At 40.5% G+C, this 18,335-nt stretch overlaps 1 protein-coding gene across 3 annotated transcripts in view; it reads left to right on the top strand.

Moving 5' to 3' along the window:
* The window catches only part of phlpp2 (PH domain and leucine rich repeat protein phosphatase 2), a 52,991-nt gene that overhangs the window by 13,191 nt on the left and 21,465 nt on the right, over positions 1 to 18,335 (top strand). For all 3 annotated transcript variants that reach the window (XM_049600893.1, XM_049600884.1, XM_049600901.1), the window contains 3 exons: positions 11,762 to 11,952; positions 13,902 to 14,027; positions 17,981 to 18,135. In XM_049600893.1, coding sequence (XP_049456850.1) covers positions 11,762 to 11,952; positions 13,902 to 14,027; positions 17,981 to 18,135 — 472 coding nt within the window. The remainder of the gene's footprint in view (positions 1 to 11,761; positions 11,953 to 13,901; positions 14,028 to 17,980; positions 18,136 to 18,335) is intronic.

The following is an 18,335-nucleotide window of genomic DNA, read 5'->3' on the forward strand; positions in this document are numbered from 1 at the left end:
CGGTGATGGACAGAGTGAAATGTCGGCAGTGTGGCGATAAACAGTAACGGCAAATCCTGTCGGTTGTGGGTTGAACGGGGGTCACAGACACGGACAGGAATACGTATTCCTGTCAAATACGGCGCCGCATTCTAACGGCTTACCAGCGAAGAAGTCCGGGTCCAGGTGAATAACTTGTTGTCATGACTGCCCAAAAGTACCTGAACACCTGAGCCATGGTGGCACACAGTATGTGTCGTATCAGAGAAACTTTAGGGACTGTTCGTTACTTATGAAGGAACTTGTCAGGGGAGGAGGGTGGCTGGTTGATTTTATTTCATTTATTTATTTTATTTTGATCCCCCCTATGTTAATCACTTATTGATGCTGAGTAAAACCCAGGACCAGGCCCCCCCCCCCCCCCCCCCCATTTACTTTGTGCCCCTAAAGTTCTTTGTGCGCTCCTTACTTTTTCAACTTAGGAGCACATGTGCTCCTTGGGAAAACAGTTAGCGTCAAGCCCTGCCAATTAGTTCTGCAACCTGGCCTGACCTGCTGACACAAGGTCCACGTCCCACCCTGAAACCACAAATCTTATGATAACCATGGGTTGTTCCAATAATTTGGTTCGGCAGCAAGTTCAGAGTTATCGTTTTGGGCCATTTCACACATGTGGAACTAAGATAATATATTGTAAAATGAAGGTAATGCAGGAAATACAGTTTAAATAAACATTTTATGCTTATTCTCATAATACTGAGATGCACATCTCCACAGTTAATGTGCCTGTTAGTAACACACCTGATTGAAGCGGCACTCATATTCCAGCTGTTGCACATGAGAGGGCCGACACACAGTCAGCAGTCAGAGGATTAAAACATTGAAACTTTGATTTGATTTGATTTATTTATTTAGCACAATTGAACTAGACAACTGTGCAAGGGGGGATCGAAGCCCATGCGGGCTTGTACAGAGTTCCACCTCTAGCCATAATCACAAGCAAATGACATGCAGGCTAAATTCCTAGACTAAGCAAAAAGTCACAAAACAAAATACCAACAATAACAACAACAAGAAAGAAAAGCAAGAACAAAAAAGGAGCAAAACTAGGGTAATTGAAGCAAATTAGGAATTAATTCAAATTATTGTTACTCTTCATTGTATTTTAATATATTTATCGTCCAACACCCACAGTCCAACTCGCATGTTCTTTTATCACCCAGAACCGAACCCAGTAACAAAATTAAGACAAAACACCCACCCGATGCAGGACTCTGCACAGTCTTGATAATCATCACTTATCAAAACAAAATATGGTTTATAAGTAGAACTGTTATGGTTTTCTAACTTTGGCCAGCCTCTTTAGAATGAATACAACTTTCTCTTTCTGTCTGCTTTAGTAATACAACTGACATTTGTTTGTTAGGATGTCAGATCTTAAGCTCACTGTGGCCTCAGTCTTATTCCTAGTCTCTATGTGTCCAGTGGAAGCTTTATTGTTGTTTCCCCCTTGCCAACTTGAGAACTGGTCGGATCTTGGCTACTATCAGTAGTCAGGCCACATTGGTCAGAGTCTAGCCAGGCCCCTTGGAGACTTCCTGCCTCCTTTTGTCAACTCATGGGAAAAGAGGACCAGAGACCAGGCATGACTGGTACTCCAGCACTTCTGATGGACTGCCAAGGCTGAGAGCACAACTTCATTTGGCCATTTGCTGCACTTAGAACTGGGGAGGTGGTGAGAAGTATTTGTTTTGAAGTATAATTTGCAGGTTGGTGGTTGGTTGTGCTGAATTATCCCAGTGTGTTCCCTCACTCTCCCTGTGCTGTCTTTCAGGAACTCTCCTGTCATACAGCTTCACCAGTACACCTCAATTTTTGGCTAGCACAAGGTAACCCTGGTTTTTCATTCCCACCCACAGTGGTGTTGTAGGTGGGCTGTGATACATTGTTGAAACACACAACAACAGCCTTGTTCTGAGATCCCTCTCCCAGGTGCTTGCTTGTCTCACAGCTGTTGTCAGGGGTAATGATCTGACTAAGCAGACGAGGGAAACTGTGGTCCATCAGTAAAGACTACACCCGCTACAAAACCACCCGATGTGGTGCACTGCATGTGTCAGTGCTGCATTTAATAGGCTTTGAGAGTCTACACACTGCTTTTCAACTTGGAAGCAGTTGTAAGATAAACCTGAGGGTATGCAAGTTGACTAAAGGTTATTTAGCCATGTAGATTTGGCTTTATGTACCCAGGTACTAAGATAACTGTCCCTGAGATATCTGTCACCACCACAGTACATTAGAGGTGAATTTTTTTTTTCTATATTATTGCGCTCACTCAGCAGCATGTCTTTCTGTATTGACAATGTCTTGGTTTTTCTGAATAATCTGAATAATCCACAGATCACATCGGTCTTCATCGTAATGTCTTTATGCCAAAGAAATACTCCCTCTGAAACATTTGATAACAGGAAACACATTTTTTGCAATTTTGGTGAACTGACCCTGTAACAATATTGCAAACATACTTGTGCTATGAAGAGTTTGTATTTTCAGATCTTTTTCCCATCTTCTTTTCTTGTGAAATAAGCCATTTTCCCACTGGACAAAAACCCACCAACACCCACTGACATCTGGCTTTTATCTTTAATGGGAAAGGTTACAATCGGCATTCAACTCTGCAGTAGTCACTGGTATATATCAGCTCTGGCTCTGATCGGCTCCAGTCAGCAGTGATGATGATGGACATGCTAATCTTAGCCCCTTTGCTGGTGCAATGCTGTGATTCACAGCCACAAAATGTCTTCTGCTCTGTCCAAGTAATGCTCAAACATAGCTCAAAATCTAGTCTACACCAAACTTGAGAGAGAGACTGAATAACTAAGAGATATGAAATAGAGCCAATGTAACATTTTCACTGGCCTCTATGCTGTTTACCACTGCTTGCTAGCCTGTTATCTGTAATGTTGAATGTTGCACACTAGAAGAAAAAAACAAAATGGAAAGGCATACTTGTCTGCTGCAGAGCTGTGTACAAGGCTCTGGTCTACTGGCAATGGGATCGTAGTCTGTCTCCCATTTCTAACAGGTTTTCCAGCATTTAAAAACCTGCAGATACATGTGGAGAAGGATATAAGTTAGGTTTATCTCTTCAGGCTTCTACAAATCTTGCAAATGAATCAGTCAGTTAGGAATTCAACCAGAGGTACTGGGTTTCGAGTAGACATTGGTTTGTTGTAATAAATCAGTGGTCTACGTGCAAATCCAAGGGCATGCTTCGATTTTATATGTAGGCATACACATTTGCTCATTGGCATGGTTGTGCATTTGTCTGTTTTATGGCCTTATTTTCTCTTAAGCTGCTGAAGTGTTTCAAAGTGCGATGCAGCAGGTAATTTATTAAACTTCACCGTCCTCTTATTTGTTCAGGAAACTCATCTCAAACCTTCTCCACCCTCCTGCTTCTCCCACACACCCTCCTGCAGTGGTGCACAGATGAGATGAAAACAAACATGGAAAGGGGAGTAAACATTTCTAAATGCTGACTTAATAAAAAAACACTCCTAGTGAAAACAACGGCAGAGACCTGAGGGCCAGTGGTTCTCTTTGTTGGCTCATGCAGCTGCAGCACAGACGGGGCCTGTTGTAAGCTCCCATGAGCCCTGTTCCACCTCTGCCTGGGTGATCTCTGTCTTACATCTTTGAGCTTAGAGACCTGAGGCTGCTGCGCACAGTTCACGTAAAACCCATTGTCAGTGTCAGAGCAGAGGGAAATAAGTCATCTGCGAGCAGTGAACTCACCTAATAAGTTATTGATTCGGCTGGTGCTGATTTACAAATGGAAATTAAAAAATTAAACCTAAATGAAGACTGCGGATGTCCTAAACCGTGATGACATGGACGGTAAACCAGTGTCTGAAACTTTGAGGCCCAGTGGTTTATCACTGAGTCATAGTAATCGTGTCCTAGAGCTACAGAAAGACTAAAATCACAATGAATCACCAAGCACAAGGTTGCATCTTTATTTATGGTATCAAGGCAGAGGGAATTGGTTTACAGAGACAAAACTCGGAGAAGCAGTCAGATTTAAGAGAAAAATGAAACTCTGTTCAGATCCGGGTTCCCACAGAATTGCCCCGAGCAACAGAGCTCTGCAGAGAGCGGGCGCTCCGTGGTTTCCTGACAGCTCCTCGTAACATGCTGTTTCTGTGATGGAGCTCAGCCTCTCCCAAGGATTTCCTCTTTTCTCATTTGAAACCTACAGACTCTCCCTCAACCAAAGACTCATGGTCAGTTTTCAAGTCAGATGGCTCTCTGCTGCTGAAAAATATCCATTATTTTAATGGTCTGATGTAATGTCATCTGCATTCAAAAGCAGTATTGAGCTGTGCATCTTCCATCTGTGCTATATTTGATATCAGAATTGAATTTCTTGCACAAAGTTTAAATAAGAGGGCTTTTTTTAAACAGAGGTAAACACAGACCACCAAGAAGAGGCATCTGGGTGGTGGGTTGAATTTGAATTTGCTGCCAAAAAGAGCTTGCTGTTCTGAGTCAAATCAGACTGTGTTTCCGCCTCCACTGACCCCCTACTGCATGCTAACGCAATCTATGCAATCTTGAGCAAGACAAAAAAGCTCTGGGATACAGGGAGTATTGTTCAACCGAGCGCTCCACAATTGTATTGAAATCATGTGATTAAGAACAGTTTCAAAAATGTCTAAACACCCTCCAGACCAGGGAAATCAGGAGCCACAGACTAAAACTATTACACAAAAGACATGAAATTGGCACAATGACTTTTGTCTTTAGACGATAACATAGAGAGAACAGCCACTTTACCTGTTTTGTGGGGAGTGTAATTTTCATCATCCCTCCTACAATGATGAATCATTTTAAATGAGGCATTATGTGTTGTTCTTTTATTCTTAAGAGGTTTATTAGAGAGCAGATACTTTGGGTAAAGTCAGAGTGGTGCTCTGTCTTCATAGTTACTGAGATGGTGAATTTTCTAACATACAGTATGTATACTGTCATCCAGTTTAACAACAGCTGTTCTTAATTATACATCACTACTCTTGTTGGTCATTCAAATGAGGGCTGTAGCTAACAGATCATTTTATGATTTTTTTTCTATAATTAGTTGATCTGCAGATTACTATCTCAATTAATCAATAAAAAACATCAAAACACAGCGTGAATGTTCATCACAATTTCCTAGTGCTCAAAGTGATGCCATTTAATGTCTCCTTTTGTTTGACCAACAATAAGATAACCAACGGTATGCAGTTTATAGACATTTTTGTTATGAGATATTCTATCGTATTTTAGATATTCTTATATTTGAGAGTCTGGAAATATAAAATTTTTGGCATTTTCGCTTAAAAAAGTAACTTCAACCATTCATTTTTACTAATTGTGTAAAGAGTTGCCTATTAATTTCCTGTCAGTGAGCTTATCAAATCTCCAATATTGGATAAAACATATAATATTAATAATTTATCAGTTCATAGTTATGGTAATAAATATGAGGACATGCAGTTACTCCAGTTCTATTTTTCTATAAGGAACTATTTTGACAAATGGGCTCAGTTTTACGTATTTCTTTCCGGCACTCCGCCCTGTTCTAGTTCCTCAGTTTACTTCCTCTTTTTCTTTTCATCTACCAATCACATCCTGTCTTGCATCTTTCATGTCCTTCTGTCACCTCTTTTCTCCCTCCTATTCCTCTTGCCATCTGTTTCTCTGTCCATTTTTATTCTTCTGTGATAATGGGGCAGAATCTGACCTGTTGCGACCCCGTTGCTCATCTGGCATGCCATGTGAAGTGAGATGTCACTGAGTTTGCTGGCAAGTCAAGGCCGCCGCCACACTTGAGATGAACAGAGGAGAGACAAGAAGCTGTACAGTCGACTCTCTGATCTGTCACTTGTCACACTGTCCCTGTGGTTTGGCAGCCTCTCCAAGGAGGCTGCTTGACACGTTGATGATTAGTTTAGTAGAGGCAACACGGCCTCGCTCTCCGTGGCCCCGCTCCTCCAGACTCGTGTAGCTTGAACAAAAACATCCTGCAACAGAAAACAGTGTTACACAACACCTACGACCATGTCACCAAACCCCTCTGGAGCCACCGCAAATGGTCAGCATTATTCGTCATCAGTGGGATGGGATTGATTTGGCCGGCTTTCCATAGAGCAGCCAGAGGTTGCTGGAGACAGTGTGGAGGTTTACCAACTCAGTTTGGACTTTGATTTTGTGAACAACCTGTCTCCCTAGCAACTAATAGCCCCACAGACCTTGAGGGATAGCATGTGTGTTTGTTTTAAAAGTTGGCTCTTTATGGCTGGAACTTGTTTGATATTGCGTAAAGAGGCCAATGATTTTCAGATGGGTGGCTGTTTGAATATGGACGTGCAAAAAGCAATATGTTGTGTACGTGAAGGGATGGGAGTTGATATGTTTTTATTGATACCATTGACTATATTGTTTCTGCTTATCGGTCTGAATTTGCTCATCGATTGTTTTATTGAGTCCTGATCATTTTTCTGTGTGGAAGAAAGTAGGCCTACACAGGATTTCAGCATTATTATAAAGTAGGGTATTTACCCTCTGTAACAGACATGCTGCCCGGTTGGGAAGCTTGACATCCATGCATAAAGTGACCAATGCATGGCATTCCTGGACTTTAAGCCCGTGTTGCGTAGAAAAGTGCTTCGGCATATTTCTGGTGTTTCCAATCTTATTTGAAATAATAATTTTACAGACATTACGCGCCGCACTGATGTCATCTTTCTTCATGAAATGAAGCTACGCTTTGGTCTGTTTTCTCCTCTCTGCCATGACTCCTTCTTGTTGCGAGTTTTCAGCAGAGTAGACGCATTGATGTTTGATGTCATTATTTTGCAATTGTCAGAAAAACATCATAGCATTAATAAAAAAGGCACTGATAAACCTGTATTCATAAGATTCCAATGGGTCAGACAATTTGGAGCCGGCTCCCAACTGGAACCGCCTCCGATTTCCATCCTTATGTATGCATGGAAGCCTGTACGATCACAACATGAATTGGAATGTGCATTTTTGTGTGCATATTATGTGTATATTTCTCACCCATTGCTCCAGCAGACAACTCGATGATTCAGGTAAAATTTTTTTGGTCCTTTGGACTTCTCTGAAAAGCCTTACGTTGTATTTGCGAGAACAAACATTGTAGCTTTTTTAATGGCTCAAACAATTAATCCATTATTGAAAGTTGCAGATTAATTTTCAGTCCATCATTTCAGCTCTACTCTTTTGTGAGCAAAAGGTACTTCAAGTGTACTCGAGTTGTGAGTGTGTGATGCTGTATTTGTACGCTAATTTTCACACAGATGCACAAATAATTGATGTTCTGCTTTTATACGTTTCTTTGTTACATAGGGATGCTATGATATATGGTTTAATTGCTTAGTTGATCATAGTGAATATCCATTATTGGGATAATTGTGAACATCATGTCCAGCAGCACCCAAATAGACTTCTGGGCGAAACTCTGCAAAAACAGGCTGCCCATACAGCAACCTTAAAAAATCGTGTCTCCATCAAGCATTTGCTTATTTCATATTGAAAGATGCCATTTCAAACACGCCATTACACTAAAAAGGATGTTCGCCAAAATAGGTGTGTGTCCTATCTGTGATGCAATAAAAATATTTGTTTCTTTCACTTCTGTTTTAGTGCATATTTAAGACTTTTAAACATATTTTCATGAATATTGGGATAATATGGTGAATCGTAACTATTTGGCCAGGATAATTTTCAAATAGTTCCATGCGTATTGTTAGATGACCGGTGACATAGGAATCCAGATAAGCTTTGTAATAATAAGGTGGTGTAATGTCAGAGAAGGGTGAAGGTACAAAAGTTTATAACTAGTAGATTAAGATATGACTTGTGGAAAAAATGGAAGATAACTTCGAAAATCTTCAACAAAACCATTTGTTACTGGTTTTAGGGTCATTTAAGGATTCTTTCTTGCATTATGGACAAGTTATAATTATATACCAGACTGTTTGTTAGCCTCCTGCAGGTAGTGCTCTTAAGGGTGTAGCCCGCTGACAACATAACAAAGCTAAGTGTGCTTGTTTCTGGTGTTATACTGTGAAGCCACTGAGAACATCTTGTCAACCTGTGTCGGTTCGTTGCGAGTGGGTGCGTGATGACGAATTTATTGATGTGTGCACTGCAGTGGGCGAGTGTTTTGCTTAATTACTCGTTTTAATGAATATATTATTTTTGGTTTCTTCTAATTTACTCTCTCTGCTGTCAGCTGTATTCTGTAAACCTTTGATGTTGTTGACAGTAAACTACAATTACAAATATTCTAATGAAGTATGCAATGATATTTTTTTTTGTATTTGACATACAGAGAAGGGATTTGTGTGTGGATTCCTTGCATGGATTTGAGCATCAGTTCATGATAGTAATTCCTTGTGATACACAGGAAGGGCATGACACAGAAATCACACTTCTTTCTAATTGTGCAGGAGGGAGGGGTGTCATTTGAAATATTTATTGCTTTTTGATCCCTTTCATGGATGAATATAAACACGTCTTCCAACAAAACTCTTTGTTTTATTAAACAAGATAATCTTCTCAAATGTTAAATTAGTGAGTTAAAACACAAGCAGCCATACAAAAACTTTGCCTCAATACAGTACAGTCTAAAACGATGATTTTAAGTCAAGGTCTTGTCAAAAAGTAAGTATAAGAGAGTACAAATCTGAGCAAACATTCACTGCCAACTGACGTCACAGTTCGTATCAAAAAAGCACTGTGGTTTGCTCCATGTCCAGGTGTTTTCCCACTTTCACACAGGTCCATACTACCCCTCAATGATCCTGTGAGGGTTTGTCTCTCTAATTTTCTCTTTGAGTGAGGGGACGTCCAAGGATCAGTCACTACTATTGATCCGCCAGCCAGCCAATTTGTTGTCAGAAGCACTTGGCTTGTTCATTATGAGTTTCCCTGGCGAAGAAAAACATGAGCAGCCTTTCATTTCATTTGGATGCCCTTGTGAAGTGAAAGGGAAGGTGGAGAGGAAGAGCGAGTCAGACAGGACGAGGGAGAGAGAGCAGATTGCCAATGAGAGCCTCTGAGTGGGAGGCAGCATAAGTTGGTTTGAGAAAAATTTAACAGAGGACAAGAGGCTGAGGCAGTGTCTCCGCCGTGCTTATTTGACCCGCCATTAACCTGAGTGTACTTGAAGCCTGGCAGAGACACTAGCACTGCTGTCTGATGCGTCCTTCAGCACTGGCCAGCTAAAGCTGCCTGCTGTGCAAGTTGGAATAATTTAATTGAAAAGAGTGAAATTTAATGTGACAAAACCCTGACTCATTCATCAATATGACTGGTGCTTCTGCTAGGTTAGGATGGAGTTAGCGATGGAGTGAGAGAGAGAAAGGAGGAAGAGATAGATTGATAGATACATGTTCATACAACAGTCATAGGACACCTTAATAGTTTCCCGCACCTTAGCTCTGATGTACTGACAGGTGTGGTGATTTCACAGATCCAAGTTTGATCTATAAAGAAAGGGAGGAGGAATGAGAGGAAAGAGAGAGGGGCTTGAATCCTTAATTGCAAAGATCAATTGAGATACTATAGCTTAGCATCCTGCACTGGCTGTGAACTCAGGCCTGAATCTGGCATCACCATCTATCTGCATCTTTTATTGAGACACTATGGCTTAGACCTCTGTTTAGCCCTAAAACTGACATCTGCCCAAATCCTCATCTTCAACTACCAACCTGATTAAACCTCACTGCTACTGCCAACCTAGACCTGGGGCCTCATTAAAGAAAAATATCTTAACTGCTTATCTTATCTTAAGTTTCAGAACTAGGACAGATCCTATCTTCCTATTACAGAAGCAATTCTTCTTTCTTCTTATTTTGCTGTGTTTAGGATGGTCCATGGGCACAGCACCCAGGTGAGCTTGGGACTCTATAAAATCCCAGACACAGTGCTGAAAGAATGCAATTATGTAGCAAGGCGAAACAACAAGCAGACAAAGCTCGTTCCAAAATGAGAGTTAGTCTGGGGCCGTCTTTCACTTTCACTTTACAGTAACAGACAACTCCTGCATAGTATACCTTCACGAAGTTCTGACTATAACTGTAGATTCAATTCAGTCAGGACTCCTTGTGTCATGCCTGCATCAATATTTAAAATGTGTAGAATGGACCTACTTGAGATGGACAGGCCATAATATCAACAGCTCTCGCTTGTCATCATCATGAACAAAAAAAAAAAAAAGAGTGGCGTTCAATTTTTTGAGGGCAGCAGAGTTCAGATTGCTCAGGTGACCTCTGTGAGGTGCATGAGATGCAATTCTGAGATGTTTAGGACAGACCTTCAGCTTCAGGCTGGAAGTTACCCTTAACAAAAAAACCAAAGTGCATCTGTCATCTTTACGACCACTGGCAGAGCTGCATGCATCCTTGTAAGCTTCATAGCACATCGATCTAATTCAAAATGAATCATCTTGCCTGTCAATAGACACCCATTAATCCATGGTCCAGAAAATTTTAAGTGTCACCATGCAGTTTGAATTGTGATTTGTATTTCTGTGTTCCTGTTGTCTCCCATCCTCTGCTGCAAGGATTATGCGATTAGTTGTTAACTATTGAATTAATCGGTAACTAATAAGTCAAATTCTATGATTCCAGCCCCTTAAATGTAAATATTTTCTGGTTTCCTTACTCTTTTATGACAGTAAACTGAATATCTTTGGGTTGTTGACAAAACACGACAAAGAAGATGTCATCCTGGGCTTTGGGAAACACCAATCGAAAATTTTTACTATTTTCTGACATTTTGTAGCACAAACAACTACTTAAGTAATTAAGAAAATAACTGACAGATGCATTGATACTGAAAAATAATCATTAGTTGCAGCCCGAACTGCCATACAGACCCAACAAAAGTGGTGCTGCCATTTTTGCCAGTTATTTTGAATTAGGACAGGGTCAATGCCATCCTAACTTAAAATTCCTAACTAGTAAAGTCCCTAAGTTAGGACAGTTCTGTAAATGCTTAATTTCTTTCCCAAGAGAAGATAGGGTTTTTCCCTAAATGCAATAAGGAATCATGTTTCTGTAATACCAAAAACCCTGAATGTCATCCTAAATTGAGATAAGATAGGATTTCAGACTCAGGAAGTTTCTGTAATGAGGCCCCTGACCCAACCCTTGACCCAAAGCTATAGTTTTGCTTTATTTAACCTCATCCTGACTGTTAACTTAGTGCACTCTGTCTTCTCGTGTATCTACTTGCAACACATGACAAACATGAATGCAGATGATTGGCTCAGCCAGAGAGACAAAGAGATTAAATTCTTAGGAAGTTTGAATATAACCATTCCCAAACACAGTTCCCAGCAAGGTGTGGGGTATATAATAATGGAGTTTAATGGAGAAACTTTCCTCACCTTACTCTAAGATCAAACTTGTTATCTATCCACAGTATATGAGATAATAGGGCAGTGTCCATATTAAGTGACAACGACAGATCAGTTCCAGGAATTACAAAGCTAAGGAGCTGACTAATCCATAGGTGATATCATACTGACCTGCGATTATCTGTATGACCTCATTTTCTGGAAGTTTCCAGCTTATGTGTAACTGCCTGACATTTGCTGTTAATTAGCTGAATTTGTTTATCACAGGGGACTTAAGAGTTCTTGCATATTAGATCAATGTCTGAAGATCTACACTAACCTCTGTGTGTGGGCTTTTCCCTCCAGAGCGTCCAGTGAATGCAGACCAGCAGGAGCGGACCCTGCTGAAAGGCGTATTCAGCGTCAGGAAGGGCAAGTCGCAGCTGCACAAGTGGGCAGAGCGGCAGGTCATCCTCTGCGGCACCTGTTTAATCGTGGCCTCCGTCAAAGACAGCCTGACTGGAAAGATGCACATCCTGCCCCTGGTGGGGGGAAAGGTAAGAGTTCAGTGTTTGGAGAACAGATAACCTGAAGAGGTGTCAACCTTTCACTGTCCCCTGGGTAGAGTCCACACTACAGGCTGTGTGTAGATACACTGTAACAACACAGCTGGGTTGGACAGCTGCATAGTGCTGATTAGTTAAAAAGATGATGCACTACTTTACATGCAGACTGTATCGTCCAAAGCAAAACAGCCTTTACTGTGTGCTGTGTAGGCCACAGAATGTGTACAACTAAATACAGTACAGCAGCTGAATTTACATTTACCTTGAACCACGGACAGAAAACCAATAAAAAATAATCTTTTTATTGGAATACCGTGATGGAAAATAGTTGAGAACCTCTGATCTCAAAGCTTTAAAGCTATAGACAGTGTAGATTCTTTGTACACATTACCATACCTGTGCTGAATTTGAAAGAAATCCACCATAAAATGCTTTAAAATCTCCACACCATCTACTGCAGCCTGGTAGATGCATGCTATGTAACTTCAACTTCCCTAGTTTGTGTTCAGACAGGGACTATTGGCAGACTTGCCTTAATTAATATTCATTAAAATACAGAGTGCCATCTCTTTGGAACAACCTACTTCCATAACAATCAACATCTACATTCTCATTATTCAAAAAACATCTTAGAGGACTGTAATCAGCAAAGATTTATGACACTACATGGATTTCATTGTAATGCAACTTGTGAACAAACTCTCTGGTAATTGTACATTTCTATTAATTTTATATTACTGCTTAGTCTTGAAACGTTGATGAATCACGCAGTCTGTGTTTTTATCTTTTTTCTTTTTTCAAGCATGACTATTGCTAACTAATAGGGGAGGTATCTACGTAAACCATATTTGGCTTCTAACCTCTCTTGCACAATGTTTAAACTTTTTTTGTTATTTCTTACTGTCTTTTATATATATATGTATATGTGCAGAAAAAATGAACTAGAAATAAACATGGCACCCTTCCCTTGTTCCTGGGGGACTGCCCATCATTCCGACAGCCAATATCTAGTCCAAAAAATGGCCCATTGGATTGAAAGCTCATTTCTGTGACAGGCTGTTATCCCCCAAAACAAATGCTCATTGCTTCCCGTCCCGTTTTTCCAAAAAACCCAAAAAACAACCACACTCCCTGCATTTACACAGCCCAATTGCAAGAAAAAATGTTCACATTGTACGTTTCTGTAAACCACGGATACAATACATTTGTACATTATTTTGTAGCATTGAAACTTTGCTTTAAGGCTGTGGTGAACGTGTGGTTTGGTTTAGGCAAAACAACACCTAGTTATGGTTATGAAAAGATCATGTTTTTGCTTAAACATCTATGTTTGGTAGGAAAAAAGCCACTGGAAAACCGGGCTCAATGCTGTGGGAAACGCCCCGAAGAGTCGCTAAAGACACCAGGGATCAGTGGCTCCAATTCAGTTGAGAAACTTAACTTAGCTTCAGGAAGTGTGTATTTTTGGAGAAAAATGACTTTGGAGCAATGGGTGTTTGTTTTTGGGATAACAGGCTGTCGGAGAAATTGGTTTTTGGTCCAGTAGGCCGTCAGTACAACAGAGCATGGCACCATTTCCTCTCACTTTGTATCAACTGAGAGCAAAATGTTCACTTAATGATTTTGATATGATATCAGATATGATTTTTAGTGGTAAACCTCAGGTGTGCATTCACAATAGATTAGTTATAACGCTTCACTTTTGTCCACAAACCCTCTGGCTCACACAGTTGAAGTGAACAGGTTAGCACATGTACTGTCAAGGGTCTTCTATCAAATCTAGGTAATAAATCATGGAGGAACAGTAAGAAAAACAATGCTGACTAGTATATAACTTGCTAATATCTTGCAATAATGACTCATGATAATCATCATTTTCCGTTTGTGTTTTCTCAATGTGTGTCCTCCTCATTGTATCTGTGTATTTCCTTTATATTGAGGTGGAGGAGGTGAAGCGGAGGCAGCACTGCCTGATGTTCAGCTCAGCTGGATCACAGGCCCAGACATACTTTGTCAACTTCGACACACTCGCAGACTACCAGCGATGGCATCGGCAGGCATCAAAAGTAAGCAAGAGACAAAGAGTGTGTGTAACTGTGTGTGTAGGACCCAGTTTGTGTCTCCCATGTTTTCTCTCCGCAGCAGTTTGTTTGTTTCCAGTTAGTCCCTCTGGGCTTGTACTTAAATCAGAGATTAGATGTTGGGACTACAGTTGCCTTCTGCCTGTTGAGCCGTCCAATCAGAAACCGCTGCCTCTCTGAGTGTGTCTGATTGGCTCCACAGAGGCAGACTCTCAGCGGTGTCTGGCATTGATTGAGCAGCATACCTCTATTCACGAGTTTATCTTTTTGACTTTTATGAGGGCACTTTTATGGAGGTTTTTTTTTTTTTTTTTGCCATAAAGGCCCTTAGCAGTAGAGCTTTTGTTACATAAATCACCGTGGATCAGAAGATGCTAAATGACCCAAACACATTTTTGTATTTGTGTTGTATGCTGTGTGTCTTTCAGAAAATCTTGCCAGGTCTTCACAGCTGTTCTTCAAAAAATTCATTGTTTCTGTTCTGCTCAGCCTGCTTTGTCTCTAATATCCTAATTAATGGCTATTGTACCGCAGCTCCTTCCTGGAGCTGAACAGCCTCTGTGAGAGCCTCCACTGAGGCCGAGCCAGCATACAATTAGCCATGGAAGGAGAAAGCCAACTGAAAAAAAGAGAAAGAAAATCCAATTAGTTGCAGATTCATGCTAAGTCCAGGATCTCTCTCTACCATGGTGGTATGGATTACTGGGTTAGAGTAGCCTGTTAGTGCACTGTGTTTAGGCTGAGACTTAGACGAGAGGTTTCTATGGAGACTGAGGATGATGACTGATGAAGGTTTTTGGTGGATTTGGGCCAGTGTTTATGCTACATTGCATAAATCATAAGAGTGTGTGTCAGCATGTACATTTGTGCTCGCAGAGTGCACTTGCAGGACAGGACTGAATACTGGAGCGCAGGGATACATTCTAGAGCAATATATAAACTTTTGTATATTTATAATTGTAATGTATAATATAGAAATAATATATATTATTGATATAAATATATTTATAGGAAGTCAGACTGTGTAAAATATATTGTAGATTAGTTTGATTTTTGAAATAATTATGCACCAATTTTACAGTTCATTCACAATTGGTACATTTTATTACAATTTAGGAAATATGAACTTTAATATATAATAAAAGATAAAGTAGTGTTTGCTAGACAACTATAAAAGAAAGGTTTCTCTTTAAAGCAAGAAAAAATAAAGTGACTGCTGTGTAAACATGTAATTTATGGTCTTGTGTAATTATGCGATAAAAATCAGTTACTATCGGTAATAAATTGCAGTCTAATTTTGCAATATGTGTCCTCTTTTATAGACTCAGGCTATAAATTGGTGGTGGAATTTGGATAACAACATAGATGGTGTCAGCAATCTCTTGCCAGTAACACTTTATTGTCTTTTATTAGTTGTTAAAGGGACAGGTCACCCTAAAATCAAATTAATAAACATGCATCTACTCATGGACTAGAGGCTCGTGCTTGTGACAGCGCGATATTTAAACATTAATGATGTCCTCCCCAGGTGAGCTGTAATGTTAGCTAGCTCTGTGGTGTTAGGTGAGCTAACCGTAGATGCTTCCTTCCTTCTGTGCAGTGATAGGGTTAGCTGGTGTAGTACAGTAGAAAGAAAAAAGTTCCTACATAAAACTAGTCTGTGAATCATCTTGAGTAACTGGATCATGATTTCTGGAAAGAGACGTTGCTGTTAAATGTTGTTGTGAGTTGTTTAAGCACCACAAGCTGAGTGCCATTAACGTCCATTATATTTGAGAGAAGGCAGACATCTCTACAGTCGATATCTGCACACTTACAAACTCAACAAAACAATCTAGACTGATAAATCGCACTACAGGTAAGAGGAAAAATATGTGTTTTTGATTTTGGGGTAAACTTTCCCTATAATGTACAAATTGAATTAAAAGTCCATTCCTGACTACACATCAGCTAAAACCGTCTGTGCAGTTAATTAATTCAGTGAATAATATTTATTGTGTAACTGATTATTCAGTAATCATCACACCAGATTAAGGACACCCTCTACAGTTTAAAAAGTCAGAGGCTTCACAGACGAGCCTGAAGTACTGCAACATTTTGTCTCTGTCAGTGGCATCATGAGATTTCAAGTGTGACTGCCAACAGGAACGGAGATGCCAATCAAAGTGCTACCTAAGCTGACTGGACTAGATATGGTGTAAGCATGTTTTAAGGTTAATGGATATATTAACCTGTGATGGCATATTTAGTCAAATACACATTAGTAGTCAAATATGACTACCAGTTCCTGGTTTCTCAGAGCAATAAGAAATGATCTGATCGCATGTATGAATGATTGAATCAATGTGAAATGACTTATTGATCAAGGACTGAGAGGACCACAGTAACTGTTAAAAGTCACTGTACTTCTATTCATGCTATTTTAGTCCTTTCCAAAACAGCTGTCTTCTTTTGGTGTCGTCTTTGCTCGTCTTCTGATTCGATCACCTTGCTTCACAGTGTTTCACAGTCGCGATTTTAAATTGCTATGCAAATCATCTAAAACAGCAAAACTCTTTCATTTTCTTTTGACCCCTTTTAAACTCTTCTTTGTCAACCTATGTCCGTCGTCCTGCTTTCATGTCATTTAATTACTCTTGTTAAAGAGGAATTGTTTTTTTAAGGGGCTGGCAGATGAGTAGTTTTGTGGGAGATGAGCAGTTTTGTCTTTGTCATCTCTAAAAGCAGTGACGTAATGTCACGCTCTGCTGAGCAGCCGTCCCATTTTCTGGGTTGCTGCACAGTGTGCAGCCCTGTAGTTAATGGAGGAGACTGTCCTCAGACTGGACTGGGCGAGCACTGCTGAGTAGCTTGCAATGATGGCCCGGCCTGTAAACAATCATCTCTGAGATGATGGAGGATTCTGTGCAGCTACATTTTTACAAGAAAAATGTGAGACGAAGCTGTGTAACTGTACTGTAACAATAGTGAGAGTAGACCAAGATTTGAACTAAGCTAAAACAAACACAAAATCAAACATGTAGATGTAATCACACACTCCTCCCGTGGTACTTGTGAGGACATTGTGTGTCACATAGTCATTCTCTGGGGACTTACTCTGTCTTAGCCTAACACAACACAATGCAACAGCACCACAAACTACAGCCTTTAAGCGTTACCTTTAAATAGGTGTAACTAATGAACTGGCAGCTCAGTGTACGTCTACACATGTTTGCTAAGGTCTGACATTAACGTCCTCATATTAAGGAGTTAATCTATCACTCTCTTAATTCATGACAACTGTGTTTCCCTGGAAGATGAACTCCATTGAACTGGAAACTGGGGCATTGTCTGTCTGAGGTAATGTCTTGGCAAGGCAGCTGGCTGCTTGCATAATCTGAGGCCAGTTTTATTTCTTCCTCTGTCCATTGTCGCAGCTCACTTAAGGTAAATTCTCCCCGCTGCTGGGTGGATTTAAAGTTGGAGTTCATTACAAGGCGTGAGGCAGAAGGGCGGTGGCCGCCTGATTGTGCTGATCAATGCTCTTTGGATTGCAAGGCCGCAAGAAAGGAGCTTTATTGTCTTGATATAATGGGCCAAGGGAGAATACTGGTTTTCTTGATTGGATTTGATTGATGCTTATGGGGATATCACTGAAATTGAATTTTAGTCCAATATCATACAAAAAGAGGATAACTTATAAGTCAAACCAATTTGCTCGAGGTGGCAGAGTTCTTAGTTTAGGAAATATGGATTTAATTTTGATTGCAATTTACTCTACCTGCACTACATCAGCAGCCAACTCAGCAGATGTTGACAGAACATGTGTGTAAAAGTTTTCAGATTTCATACTGTATGAGCTATGTGATGTGATGTGACACTGACATGCCAAAATTTTGATACTCTCTTTAAACAGATAAAGGTTCTTGTCTTAACTCTGTGTTTGTGTGTGCGTGTAGGTGGTGTCTCAGACAGTCAGCTTGGTGGACCTGTCCTGCTACAGTCTGGAAGTAGTGCCTGAATATCTATTTTACTGTCAGGATATCACCCACCTCAACCTGAGACACAACTTCATGAGCCTTCAGGGGCCTGGAGGCCTTCTTAACCTCCCCAGGTAATCAGCCATCCTTCACCCGAAGAGTTTTACACAAGTATTTGCAAACAGAGAGACAGTAGAAGTCCATCATTTAGCAGGGGTCATGGCCTTGTGGTGGAAAGTGTCTGCCTTGCTGAAATATGTTTCTACACGACAGAGAGACTCTAATGCATTCTTGGGTGCTATTTTGTAGCTGACCGTTTGCTCCGGCCTCTGGT

This window comes from Epinephelus fuscoguttatus, linkage group LG2, assembly GCF_011397635.1.
Source record: "Epinephelus fuscoguttatus linkage group LG2, E.fuscoguttatus.final_Chr_v1".
NCBI classification, from domain to species: Eukaryota; Metazoa; Chordata; class Actinopteri; order Perciformes; family Serranidae; genus Epinephelus; species Epinephelus fuscoguttatus.